This window comes from Callorhinus ursinus, unplaced genomic scaffold (assembly GCF_003265705.2).
Source record: "Callorhinus ursinus isolate GAN/ISIS: 27379988/994484 unplaced genomic scaffold, GSC_fseal_2.0 scaffold19, whole genome shotgun sequence".
Classification (NCBI taxonomy): Eukaryota; Metazoa; Chordata; class Mammalia; order Carnivora; family Otariidae; genus Callorhinus; species Callorhinus ursinus.
Genome location: NW_027397081.1, coordinates 27,868,300 through 27,882,365, shown reverse-complemented (window position 1 = coordinate 27,882,365; position 14,066 = coordinate 27,868,300). Strand labels below are relative to the sequence as shown.

The window sequence follows — 14,066 nt, the reverse complement described above, 5'->3', positions numbered from 1 at the left end:
CTCCAGCTTGAAGAACAATAACTGTCATTCATCATCACCATCATTATCACCATCCACAGCAAAAAAAAAAATATTTGTGGACCATCAACTGTGATTATAGTTCCAGATTTGGAAGTTCCACTCATCAGAAGACTGTCCTTGGACAAGTACTCATAATGCTTCAGGTGAGGCATCTGAACCCACTAGGTAGAAGAATTATGGGGAAAAACTTAAGTAAAATTTGTGAGCCATTCAACATCTGTGTGGCTAGAAAGGAACAGATAATTCTGTTGAAACAAGATGATTGGGGTTCTTTAGGAGTTTGCTTAGAGTGGTTAGGGCTAGAACATCCCCCACCGCCCCACCCCCTAAACACAGGAGAGACTGTTATGGAATAAAACCTGCCAGACTTAAATCATGGCTCCCCCAAAGGATATCTAAAGTTGGGGGCGGTGTTCTGGATGAATCCTAAAGTATGCCAGTCTTGAGTCTCAAGGAGTCCAGTACACCTGAAATCCAGGTCAGCCTAGGAATAGTCTTCCATCTGTACCTGTACCAAGAAAGATAACTTCAGACACTATTCAGGATGTTTTTCTTTAATTAACAAGAACTCTCTGGCCAAACTCCTTTTCCTGAAGAGACAGACCCGGAGAATTGTCCCTATAAGCTCCTAATCAAAGCCATGTCTTCCTGGACTGAACTGTACATCTGGTTAAAGGCCCTTTCTTGTGAGCACATGGTTGCTCCCTTTAAGACTGAAATTTGGCAGACTGGGACTCATGTGGCACACAGAGCCGAAGACGAGAGGAACTCCCTCTTGCTGCAGGATAGGAGGTTCTCCTGTCTGCTGAACCCATCAGCCACGCCAAAGCTGCTTCTACAAGGCAGTGCTCTTGAATAATCAATGTTCTAAAGAACCACAAGACCACAAGGGCTATTGAACTCTACAAATAGGTAAATTTAAGCCTTTCTCATCAATGCCACTTTATAGACTTAGCTGTGACTGGCCAGCGCCTCCTGGGAGGATGGTGAAGGAGTGATCTAAAGCATGCTCAGTAAGTATGACAGAGAAAGCTCTGATTCAAATGGAGGCCATGTGTCCCCATGCTCCCATGTCCCAAAAACTCTAGGAAGTGTCTCTTTGCAGATGTCTTGGTACATTTTACTCAGAGGTGTCTGGGCTCAAGTTTAGCATACGGGAGTTACCCGTGTCCACTTTAATCCTATGAACACTATGACCTGCTCACAAATCCTCCCACCAGTGCCTACAGTAGTTTCAGGCAAGGGAGAACTGGTAAATCTCACCCACCCACTTTCTGTCTAAGGACACCTAAATCCCATGCCTGAGCAGTTCTGGGATATACGGGAGGGGTAAATCCAAAGCAGCCAAATTTCTGTGAGGTTTGGCCAGACTGCTCCAGATCACGCTGCTGGGAAGAAGGTTAGGGTAGCTGGAAACTGGTGGTGAGGGTGGAATGTCGAAAGGGCACAGAGAGACCTGAAGTCAACAATCTTTTCTCAGTTTTGCTAGTAACAGCCAGAACCGAAACTGCTCCTTCCTAAACATTGCCCATTCCTCTTGGCTGGAACTGAGCCCCGAGGACACAGAGACAGTAATTCCTGAGAGTTTCGGCTATGACCTCATTTCTGCCTCTCAGTGAATCTACAGCTACTAACTTAATTCCCAGAATCAATCAGAAGAGACTAGAATTATTTAAATGCTATTTGGTATTAAAATCTATTTTTTCTCTTACTTGTGACTAAAGGCAAGGTTTGGGGGGTAGGCATGGTGGGAAGAGAGTCCCTAAAACACTGGTTGGTAGAATTTGGAATTATTTAATACTAACCCAAAGTGTTTTGAGCTTTTTTTTTTTTTTTTTCCTGTCTTTTCTTTTCATGATAGCTGCACTAGGCTGCCTCCCAGAAATAATTACACATAAAAGCCTTTCCCTAACTGGGCTTGACATTTTGCCCAGGTTGCAAAGTGGGGTGTTTGGACACAACCGGGATGCTGCAAACCTCAGCCAGCACCTTCTTGAAGGCATTGGAGATGCAGTCCTCGTGAGAGCCACGCCTCCTTTGCTTCTGTTGGGAGAATGAAGGTGGTTTCCTGGGCCCATCTGTCATCAGAGCACATCCACAGAAGGACCCCACTCCACCCCAACAAGGGAGCTAAAGAGCAGAAGCTTGAGTCAGATGCGCATTCGCCTCCATATTCTTCACACCTGAGCCAGGCAGGCTCTCTTGCCCCTCACCCCCAACCCCCGCTTGAGAATGAGGTACCACACCAGGTGAAGAGGGACATGGAACACTTTTTAATGTCAAGTCAGAGACAACCCCTCCCTCCCCTAGCCCCCAATCCCACTTTCCCTCATCACATCCAGGACCCCTCCCCGAGGCCTCTCCCATTCCCAGACTTCAGGGGAGGAAAAAAAGGTTATCTAAAAACTGCATTTTCTTCTCTTTCATACACACACACACAAAGGTGGGAAATTAAATAAAATGAACCGAGAGGATTCAATTCTCCAGTAGTCACGAAGGCATCAGAGATTCCCATAATGGTCTAAAGCAAGTGGTTACTAACTGTTTAGTTGGTTCGGTTGCTTGCTGTTTGCTCACACCACGAGGCATGATGGAGAAGCCAGGCCTCCTGTCAGGGCCTTCGCCTCCGAGAGCCACACCTGGAAAACATGCTGCGCCTGGTATTAGTGTTTTGTTCTGTTTCTCTTTCCACTTTTTATAAATGTCTCTGACGTGTAAATAACCCAAGGAAATAAAAAGGCAGGAGCTGATTACACAATTACCAGTAAACTCTATCATCTTTTAGAAGATCAACACACAGCTAACCCCATATACAGCATGCAGTAATGTCTGAGAAAGGACCCTGCTGAGAAATAAAATGGCTAGAACTCTAACAAAAAAAATATATGTATATATATACTGTATAATATATGTCATCAAAAGAAGCATAGCCAACAAACTCAAGATACAGTGCGGATCACCCTTCCATTTCTAAACAGCAGGTAGAAGCATAGAATTGTCTGCATTAAATGCCAGGATACGGAGAAATCTGTAGCGCTGGTGGAGATGTTGGTTAAATTGTATGTGTTTTTTGGTGGATCTGACATATCCTCACCAGGTGGTTAATGCCCGGTGTGTGGTCCACCAGTTGTAAACCTAGTTAAGAAGTACACTATTTTTAATGTTTAACAAACATACTTCTCCTCACCCCTTTCACTTGTGTATTTTTTAGTCTTGTCTTGTTTTTGCACTAAATTCTAGACTCATATCAGAAAATATAATTAATAAAATTAATAATGAACCAGAATCCCTTATTATCCATGATGTCCATGTAGTGAAACGAAAACCAAAAAAAGAAAAAGTTTTAACAGTATCTTTTGTGACTGTTGATTGTGGGATTGTTGTAGCTGTCAGGCTGTCTTGTTTAGTGTCCGTTTTCTTTCTTTCTTTATTTTTCTTTAATTTTGCGTTTTGTAGCACACACAACAGTGGCACAGTCTCTGAAAGGGGCCACGGTAGCACAACTGGGCCTGCACGACTCGCTCTGTGTTCGTCTCTATTGAATTTGGGATGGCCGACTTCAGAATTTTCCTCGCTGGGGGCATGTTAGTGGGCGGAGTGGCTGCGCCTGGCCCACCCTGGTCACAAACAGGTCACAATGCAGCTGCGGGTGGGTCCAAAGCCGGGCGCGCGTTCTTTCCGTTTGGGCAAAGAAAGAAAACTCAGCTGTGCCTACGGATCCGCAAGGCCTGCAAGGCGGTTTTCAATTTCCCTTTTAAACGTGTTTTCCCAAAGTATTCTTTGTTCCCCTCCCTCGAATTTGTGTCCCATTAGGCTCTGTGTCCCGGAATTTCATTTGATTCTAGCTCATAAGAAACGGGGGTGCTCTTGTTGCTGTGGGAGATGCCGTTGCTGTGGGGCAGGTGGTTGCCGTGGCGGCAGCTTCTCCCCAGTGAGGCAAGTGGCACTCACATCAAAACTTGAGGAGTAGGTGCAAGACCAGAAGAAGTAGCAGCCAGATGCAGCCTGCCCTCCTCGACGTCCCGTTGTTCACTTCGCTGACTGCGCCGGGGCCTGTGGAGAGAACATACTTGTCATGGGCCGCCTGGTCTAAGAAGGACCATCTGTCACCCGATCACCCTCTAACTGGGACATTCCATGTTCCTGCTCCATACGTGGCGGGGGGGGGGGGGGGGGGCGTACACTAGAAATAACCTTGTATAGCTTGGATCCCGTGGATGCACACTATATAATGGGGGAGATTTCCTTTGCATGGAGAGAACACAAGGCTCAGGTTCAAGTGTGCTGGTGGCCACGACTCCTTTGCTGTGTTGTAACGTGTTAAGGCCATGGCTCAGGGTCAAGTTCAAGAAGAAGGTGGCAGAATTAATTCATATTCTATAAAGACCTTCGACGAAGTGAGACCCTTGTAGTGTCTGCATCATCATCTGACCACTTCTGAGCAGTGCCTGCCTTGAACATGCACATAACCCTCCAGCAGCTCGCTCTGTTGTGCAGGGAAGGACCTGCTGGACACAGCAATCTGTCTCCCCACTGTTGCTGTGTCGGACTCGGCGTCTGTTCTGTCAATCACTGTATCTCGGGCCGGTCACTGGGCTTCCACCTGCAGCACTTGGCCTCTTCCCCATCTGGACGAGGTCACAGCAGCCCTAGCTCAAGTATCCCATCCCTGAAAGGCCAGAACCAGCCTGCTGGACGTCGAGATGGATCAAGTAAGGCAATAGGTGGCCTTTTACTGTGTACCTGCAAGTGAGGGAAGGCTTATGCAGACACTAGGATGCAGAGCCTGCCGCCGTGTACATCTGCAGGTGGGAGGCGCACCCCAACCTGGCAGACAGATACTCTTGGGAGACAGGACCAAATGCAGGAGGCAAGGAAACCATGAGGTGCGTGGAATTTCCCAGCAGTTTCCTTATTGTTTGAAACATAAGTGTTCTGGCCAAGAATGCCTGTAACAAATGGAGCCATGATTCATGGACAGTACACACACGTTTGGAGGCCCAGATGGGTTAGGTACGTAATGTAGCAGGGCACCTTGTCAGACTGGACTTGCTCTGGAAGGCTGTGTTGCCCTGAATTTAACAGAGGTATTTAAAGCTGGTATCCCCTCTAAGCCCATGTCCACACTGGGGTCAAGAAACAAAGCCAGGACATGCTTGTCTGACTTGGATGCTAAACATCAGAGACATTTCTGGCTAAGGCAGATCAGCATCAAACCAGGCTTTCTCGATTCCATACGGGATGATTGCATCATGTCCTAGAACCCCTGGCCTGGGAGCGTTGCCCATCTAACTTTAATTCCTAGACCTTTGGGACAAATCTCTGATTCTAGGGCAGTGGCTAAAGAGGTGGTCATGAGTTTGAAATGGACCAGGTCTTCCAATCTCATGTGTCTGTGCTGTCTGGTTCACAGTAATCCCAAGGCCAGGCAGTGCAAGTTCTCATGATAAGAAGCCCAAAACACATGTATTCTGCTCTCCACCCAGCTGGGAAGTAAACCTCTGGGCAACACACACACACACAAAAGGCATCTGCCACGGAACGCCCTCCTTCTCTCAGTCCTCATTGGGATATAGGGGACAAAGGAGCACTCCCCTTTTACGCTCCGAAGCCTTACATTTTAACTTCAGAGATGCTTATCATTTACCATTGATCGCTAATTGGCTGTCTTGTAACATCTAACTAGTATGTTTCTATGTAAACCACCAACAGGACTCCTTTTTTCATATTCAATCTCTGGGTTATCCTTAGAGCATTCTTTGGAACCCTAGGAGAGAAGCCACTCACCATGCCTTCTAGGCTGAGGTGGTCTGTTCTCTCCCTGGAGGAAGCCCTGCTGCTCTGGGCCACTCCAAGATCCTTGACATGAAGACCTTTGCCCGCAACTGAGGCTGACTCTAAGCCACAAAGGTTGTTTCTGAGGTCAGAGGGCCAGCAGGTCTTTGTGGAGCCGGGTTCCATGTTTAAGTGGGACAGGGCTGGTGTCTGCACTCCATCTTCCCATGCGCAAGGCACGGGGACTCCAAGGGTGCTCTGCCTGCCTGGCACAGAGTGCTCCTGGCCAGACACGCATCTGTTGGTGCCTGGCTCTCTTCCTCCTGCCTGTCTTTTGCTCTCTCGAACGCCTGCACACACAGCTTTGCAGCCCACTCCCCCACTCCCTCCAGCACATTCCCCCCTCACTTCCAGCCCTGGCCATGGCTCGGAGGATGCCCTGTGGTAAAGGAGAAGAGAATAAATGCCAGTTATCTGCATTTCGTGGCTCTGGGCTTCCCACCTGCATTCCCTCCTCTTGGGGCTGCCCAGCTCGTGGGAGTCGCCAGGGAGGAAAATGGAGAATGCCACAACAGGGACCCGGCTTCATTACCATGTAAGAAAAGTCTAGCCATGTTTGCAGGCAGGGCCTCTGCCGTGCCACAGGGGAGGCGGCTGTGGGTCGGCAAACAACCCCCAAGGTACCTCACAATGGCTGGAAGCCTCTGCAGGTGCGTGCTCTGGGCATCCTGTCTTTGGCTTCACTGCTAAGCCCCTCAGAGTTCCTTTGTGGCTCTGCTGCCTGCTGGGAAGCACCACAGAGAGCCTGCAGAGAGGGGTCCTGACCTGCTGTGTCGGAAAACTCTTCCCACAGAAGAAAGGCAAAGGCCACCAAGTGTGCCGGAGCCTCCTCTTGCCTGCATTGTGACCCTGGCCAAGCTCACAGAGCCTCTCTGCTGCTCTCCTGTCCTAGGCCCACAGGGGACTGTCACTCACTGCATGGGACCATGTCCAGCCTGCCTTGCCCCCCCCCGCCCCATACTCTCTCCCCTCACCCTAACCCATCCTTCTCTTGGGCACGTCCAGGAAACCTGACCTGGACAAAACTGATCACAAGGAGGAGGAAACAGGGGTTGACCCCAGAGAAACATTGAGACAAGGGTACTACTCCAGCTGTCCTCTCAAAGAGGACAGCTGCATCAGCTCTCCTTTCCATTGCCATACAAGTTCACGGACGGGGCCTTGGCCCCTGCGGCCTTGACCCCTTGAAGCTATTCTTTATGCTAATTCCATAGCCATGTTGCTATGAGTCCATGTTCATCATGATACTAACCTATGTGATTCCTACAGCCTTTACAAAACTTCCCAACTCCTTGGTAGAACCAACCTTCCCTACATTTCATCATCTGCTTGCCATCTGCCTCCTCAGCCACTGTTCCTGCCCACGTTCTTTGGTTTCTCCCTGCCTCCCAAGCACACGGGTGCCATGTACATGCGTGCTCACACAACTGTGCATGTGTGTGAGCTATATTTCCTTTCCTTCCTATCCTCATACCCTCTGCCCCTCTGCCTGAAATGCTCTTCACCCAAATCACTCCCACTCCTTCCCAGATTCCATTCTGGCCCCCAGTTATCTCCTCCAGGCAGGCTTCCTTGACTTGGCTGCTCTTTTGCTCCCATAGTACCGTATGCATCCAGCTTTTAAAATACGTACCATCTGTGTTGTATTTCTCTTTATTTATCTGACATGTATTTTCTCTTCTGTGTTATAAGCTCCTTAAGGGCAGGATCTGTGTCTAACTGGGCCCACGGCAGGTATTTAACAAATGTTTGTTGAAAGAATGAAGGAACCAGAATGTTTTGATGCATACTAATGTGTTCGTGTTTACTTTGTCTCTGTGTTTTCCTTTCTCTTAAGATTCTACTGAGAGAAAAAAGCAAAAGACCAACTGAACCAAAACAAAACCCTCTTTCCCTACCTTCTTCTTTATCTCAGTTTTCTCTTCCAAACACCCTTCCCCTCTTTTTCTATTTCCAATAAAAGTCACAGAAAGTAGTTACAGTTGAGGGAAAGTATACATAGAAGTAAAACCATATCGATTAGGACTTCGGGAAGAGTTCTTGCAGTTGGAACGGTGTCCCAGCCCCCTCAAAGACACTCAGGTACGAGATGAGGATTATTCTCTTCAGCTCTCACATGTGGAGACTTAGCCTCAGAAGGCTTAATTGACTTCCCCAAGCTCCCCTGACTTCTGTCTCCAAATACAATTTTCTTTCCACAAACTCGGGGCCGCCACTGTGTGTAACTCACACATCTTCCAAGAATGAGGAGAGGAGAGGAAGTGAGGCCACAGGGCCTGTGCCACCTGGGCACTGGGACAGGTGGGTCCTACACAGGCTACCCCCAGTCGCCAGCATATGAAAGAATGTCATGAGATGAAGACCTTTTGTCCAGGCAGGTGTGGATCCCAGCATCCTGGGGCAGGACCCTCTCAGAGCCTGCTCTGGCCAGAGCAGCAGCTCAGCCCATCTGCCCATCCTGGTGACACGGGCCACACAGATGAGGGCTGTTGATCATGCAGCCACGCCTTCACTCTGCCTTGGGTGCCTTTCTTCCCTTTACCTCGTTAGAGAGCTGTGGAGGCCTAAAGAGACTAATTACCAGGACAGTTAGGGTCCCAGAGAACTGTGATGAGTGTCAATTTATCCATCAGAAACATCTAGTGGGAATGAAAGCCTCAAATAAGACGTGTTTTATTCAGAGCCAAGTGACTCACCCAAGAACCTCCCCCTTCCTTCCATTTTCCCCTCCCTCCCATCACTTCCCTTCCAGCTCCAAGTTAGAGAAAGAGGAAGAGAGAAAGAGAGAACAGGGTAAGCAAAGACAGCATGCAAGGCCAAGGTCTAAGAAGACTGTCGCATTAGAGCATCTGCATGTGAGGAGAGGCCGGCCTGTATGGAGCAGCCAAGACATGGAGCTACTCTGGGCCCTGGCAGGTGGCTCATTAGTGCCGCTAGCAAACAGCAGTTAGACGTCCATGGGTGGAAGCTACCCAGGGGGAATGGCAGGTCCTTGGAGACAGGTTAATCAAGATTGGCACAGAGATGGCTCAAGGTCAGGGAAGGATCCCACTGGGCTGCTTCCTGAGGTTAGCTCAGAAGAGAAGGCATCTGGGAAGAAAGTGAAGAGTTTGGGATACCCATCCCCACCCAGGAAGAGATGCCTGGGAATAAATATACCAACCTTTCCAAGGGGTCATAGTTGTAGTTTTCACCTCTAAAAGAAATTAAAAACAAGCCACTGTTAAGGTAGAAAGCAGTCAGAGGCACTTGCTTTGCCCTTGGCTCTTGCTGTCCTGACCACAGCCCATCTCTCATTAGTGCAGCTCTCCACTTTGCTGGGAAGTTGCCATAAGGTGGAGTGGGGGGGGTGGGGCAGGATAGGAATGATGGGTAGATTGGATCATTGATCCAATGAGAGCCAACGCATCCATCTGATCGTAGCAGGAGACTCAGTACACCTTGGAGCCTGAAGCCCCAAGCCAATAAATACGTCTTTGTATAACAACTTTCTTTCTTTGGCCACCAGACTATCCTCTAATTAGTTGAAGTCTGTAGGCCCTAGGTATAAAATTGGCTGATAACAAATGGATTATACTGCAGCAATCTGAACATAGGTGCCCATGCTACATTTGAGATGTAAAACTTTGGCATTTATCTACGTGTTTTACAAACACTGTGCCAGAGGGCCCAGATCTGTGACTATAGCTAGCTGGTCCAGAGGGGCAACCACGGGCAGTAAGACCCACACCTATTCTGCTGCACTTGCACTTGCTAGGTAAGACCTGCCTGTGGAAATTTACTGGGATGCCAGCTCTTCTCTGACGATTAGGCCACGAAACACCCACATTTCATCAACTTCAAGCCTTCAGAACAATCCACAGAGCCTCTCCTGCTAATAGTAGATGTCCCGAGTGGCCGGAAGTGGTCCAATCTGGAATATTTTACTTCCCACTTTAACTGGGAGTCTCTGCAGTTGTTCAGCTTGGATGCAGACAGGATGCAAAATCCTTACACAATGTGTTTGTGTATCAAATCAACATGATTACATTTTAAACATACTTTTATTTGTCAATTGTACCTCAATAAAGTAAAAAAAACAAAAATGCACGAAATTCTTTGCATCAAAGTGATACCATTCTCTGTGCAAAGGTCCTTGCGTATAGAAGGAAAGGCAACCTAGATATAATCCAACCTAAACTAAACTAAAACATCTGACCAACTTGAGATGAATACATATGTATGCCTTCAAGCTCTCTATCTATGCTTTCAAGGCACCTGAGATATGATATCCCTCTTGACTAAAGGGGACATTAGCGATGCGGGAAGCCATTCTGAAAAAGATGTAAGGGGTGATGTATGATCAAAGATCAAAAGCATGATTCACAGAAGATGTCAAGTTGAGGTGGTAGAGAAAAGCCAGGAGTGCTGGCACCATGTTGTCTATCCATGTAGTGAGGACAGTCCCTTGGAGTGATTACTGGGGCCTCGAGACCCACCCAGAAGCAATGGTGGCGTTATTTTCATGAAGTGTCTCACTCAGGTACGACTGACTTGAGTCTCTGTACCAAGAAGAATGGTGATTGGCAGGAGGGAAAATGAAGAGGGACTCATGGAGTGATAAAGTAGTCCTAGGCCTTCAACCCCAAACCACAAGCAGGGCAGATATAGGGTACGTGTGGGGGAGGGCAGCAATAGATTACTGGGGTGCTGGTTTAGACTCTGCTGGAGGAAGGACACATGGGAGGGTTCTACTTAGTAGTTTGGTTTGCTGGAAATACCAGAAAGAGAAATTAATTAAAAGTGTAAGTTTCCACAGTGATCTAGATACCAGTTTTGATTTTCTGTAAGGCAAAGATCTGTAAATAACTTCATCTGCATTGTCCCCATCCAGCTACTCTTTTCCCTGAATCTCTAACACACACTGCTTGAATGAAGGTCAGTACTCTTCAGTGTCCATGGCAAAGGCCTATTTGACATTGATCCTTAGCTAGAATGTATCCTTGAGCTTTGCCAGGTAGCAAAGTTTCATAACTTCTACTTAACGGAAATGTCCTTCTGTCTGCCTTACATCTCACCACAGTGAGGGGGGGAAATGTAGCCAAGATATTTGGTGGTGCAGGACTCCTGCCAAATACAAGATATTCTTTGTATTTACCCTGATGCTGCACTCCATCCCACTCCCTTTGACTTGGGACCAAGGAAAGATGCAGAAATGCTAACACATTTTCTATATCATGCTCGAGATGGTATCACTGTTGCACTAGTTTGCAGAAGTGTGGACTTTGTTTGAGCCTTCAAGGTGAGTTGTAGCCACCCATAAGCTCATGTTACTGAGTTCATTCTTGGCTATCAAGAAAACAAAAGATCTCTGACAATCCAAGCATGTATTTTCCTTGCCAAGAATTTGACTGAAATTTGTGATCTTTTCGTTGATACACTAATGAGGAGCCAGGTAGAATTGGAAAAAAATATTCAAAAAAAAGAACGAATGAAAGGAAAAAGAAGAAGATAAAAAAAAAAAAAAGAAAAAAAGAAACACTCCCCTCAAGCCTCTAAGTTAGTATCTCTGGTCAATCCATAACGTGATCTTTTTGCCACCAAAGCCAATGCCTGCAGCTAAATCTAAGTACCGAGGTAAGCACAGGGCTTCTGTCTGATTCTAGTGGGCAAAGGAGAGCTGGTTTCACACCCCGATGGATATATTCACTGTCCAAAAAGAAGATGAGAGAATGTCTTTTTATACATTCAGTATTTAGACACAAGTGTCACAGAAATGCTCACTGCTGGATGGCTGGGCCTAATAACTACCTTTAATCCTCTGCAGGGAAGAACTGATCATCTTTTCTGCTGCAGTTTTTCCCTCCTGATACACAGAGTTTACTTACTCCCCCATTCTTTAATAAGTTGGTTTGACAGTCACTGTGAGGTTCGCAGGCATTAATCAGCCAACCTTTCCCAGCCCACTGATACCATCAAATCTGACTTCATGCCTAGGAGATAAAAGACAAAGGACAGTGGATGGGAAATGAACAGCTACCAAGACGCTGAGTTGGCAGTGTGGGCCCCTGCACACTTGCCTGCAAGGGAGCTCGGTGAGGGATGGTGGCGCATCCCCAAGTCCTTATTTATCATGGCAGGAGTCCTGCACCACCAAATATTAATACGAGAGGGTGACATGCAATCTGTTGTGCTTGCAAAAGGGGAACAGAGAAATACTTCAAGGGTGGCAGAAAATGCGGAGGAGGGATGAAATTCTCTTATCAGAATCTCTCTCGTCCATCCAGAATCGAGTAACAAAATAGCTTAGAACTTCTCGTAAAGCCAAGTGTACCCTGTCCGTGGAAATCCATGCATTTGTATAAATCTTGCTTGGTATTTCTGAGATTAGATGAGCATAACTTAGGGGTATTCCCCGAGAAAATAGATGGCTCTCTATTCTGTGGGAGACTAGCAAAGGAGGAGGTTAAGAAAAAAAAAAAAAAAAAGGGAGAGAGAGAGAAAAGAACACAGATGAATGGGAGAAATGCCCCAAGTGCAAGGTCTGTTTTCTCTAAGATATTCTTCGATTGTACAAAAGAGTCCAATAGCTATACTGAAGACCACACGAACCCAAATCTTAGAACATTCCAGATGTCTACAGTCTACAACTTCTGGCAATGACCCATTGCCCTGTGCTCGACAAGAAGGATGTGGGGTTGAGAGCAGCCTGAGAATCTGAGTAGAGAGCTGGCGTACAGATCCTTTTACCCAAATTCATGGTTGCCGCAGAGAGGAGTGAGGCAGGACAGCTTTGTCTCAGCAGGTGGAGCCTGGTCATAAAGTGTTCTGTCCCCGCTCCCCTGCTCAGCAGCTAGAAGGGATGCCTTTGTTTCTGCTCTGTTTTGTTATTGGTACTGGTGTGGGACCATGCCCCCTCTATCAGGTGAGTACACACCTTCAGGGAAAGACTAACTCCTAAGCAGATACTGCCGATATTAAAAGTTCCTATTCCCTCTGGAAATAAAGAGCTTAAGCGATCAGAATGAGCTCGGTCACTTCTGAAAGCACAGCCTGTAGCACCATCTGTCTTTGCTCCAGTCCCTCATGCCTCCCTTTTGCCATTTATGGTTCGCTACTTTCCTAATGCTCTTGATTTTAGATCTGTGGCTATCCCTGCACCGGGGTTCAATAAACATAAGTTGAATCATAAATTGGACCTGAATGCTTCCACTGAATTCACTTTTACATTCTATTTCTTTGTTTCATTTTCCTGTTTGTGGGGCATCACTATGGCACCCTACATCACTAAGGTGAAGAAGGTAGCCCTGAATCTTTTCATGATAAAAGTATTTTTCCTCATCTGTCAAACAGCTTCCCATGCAATTTATCTCTTTCCTTCTCCTTCCCCACCTTGCAAGTCTACTGCCAGCCTCCCTTGAGTGTTCACGTGGCCAGATGGGAAGGGATGCGGGGGATGGGTGTGGGGGCGCGTGAGATGAGAAAGGTCAGGCACTGGGGTGGAAGGTGGGCAAAGCCTCTCGGCTGCCTTCCAGCTGCGCCACCCTATGTCAGCCCTGTCCTTCGGAGGAGAACTGCAGCATACTCAGCAGGGATTCAACTCCACCACTCGGCAAGGCTCACTGCTGCCCAAATGCTCAGGCACCGTCTTAGTGAACCACTTCCGCTAGGTTCGTGGACCGTTGTGAGTCACTTATGGTAGGCTAGTGGGCCTTGAGAACGTTGGAAAGGCAGTGCAAAGATGGGCCGGCGAGGCAGGAGCTGTATATGGAGAAGGGCTTGAAGTGGAATAGGACTTAAAGGGGCGGGGGAGCAGAGCTTTGACATGGCACTGAGGGAAATTCCTGTCTTTCAGTCTGCATCTGGGGATTGGACTGGAATGATTCAAAATGCACCTGGCAGTTTCCAAAGCCTTTTTACTATGCAGTTTCAGCTGAATGTTGGAACAACTCTAAGGTAGATAAGGCAGATCAATTCTATTTTATAGAAGAGGAAATTGAGTCTCAATAACGTTTAGCGCTTGCTCTAGAGCACAGAACTACTAACTCATGCTCTGAACTTGATCTCAGCGGCATCCCATTCCAGGTCATTGCTCTGACTGTCATGCGTGCTGCACCCTCCTTACCTGCCTTTCTTAGAGAACCTCTAGATGGAATAGGACGTAAAGGGAGGGGTGCTGATGCATTTTGAACCAGCTGATGCATTTTAGGGAATACTTAAATCTTCATGCA

General features: G+C 47.3%; 1 protein-coding gene across 9 annotated transcripts in view; it reads right to left on the bottom strand.

Annotated features, from left to right (window-relative positions):
* Positions 1-3,276: 3,276 nt before the first annotated feature.
* NTM (neurotrimin) overlaps positions 3,277-14,066 on the bottom strand; it is a 962,773-nt gene continuing 951,983 nt past the window's right edge. For 8 of the 9 annotated variants that reach the window (XM_073903994.1, XM_073903995.1, XM_073903991.1 and 5 more), the window contains 2 exons: positions 9,020-9,052; positions 3,277-4,074 (listed from right to left, as the gene is read on the bottom strand). In XM_073903994.1, coding sequence (XP_073760095.1) covers positions 3,974-4,074; positions 9,020-9,052 — 134 coding nt within the window. In that variant the 3' untranslated portion in view covers positions 3,277-3,973. The remainder of the gene's footprint in view (positions 4,075-9,019; positions 9,053-14,066) is intronic. The other variant, XM_025893994.2, reaches the window with a different exon arrangement.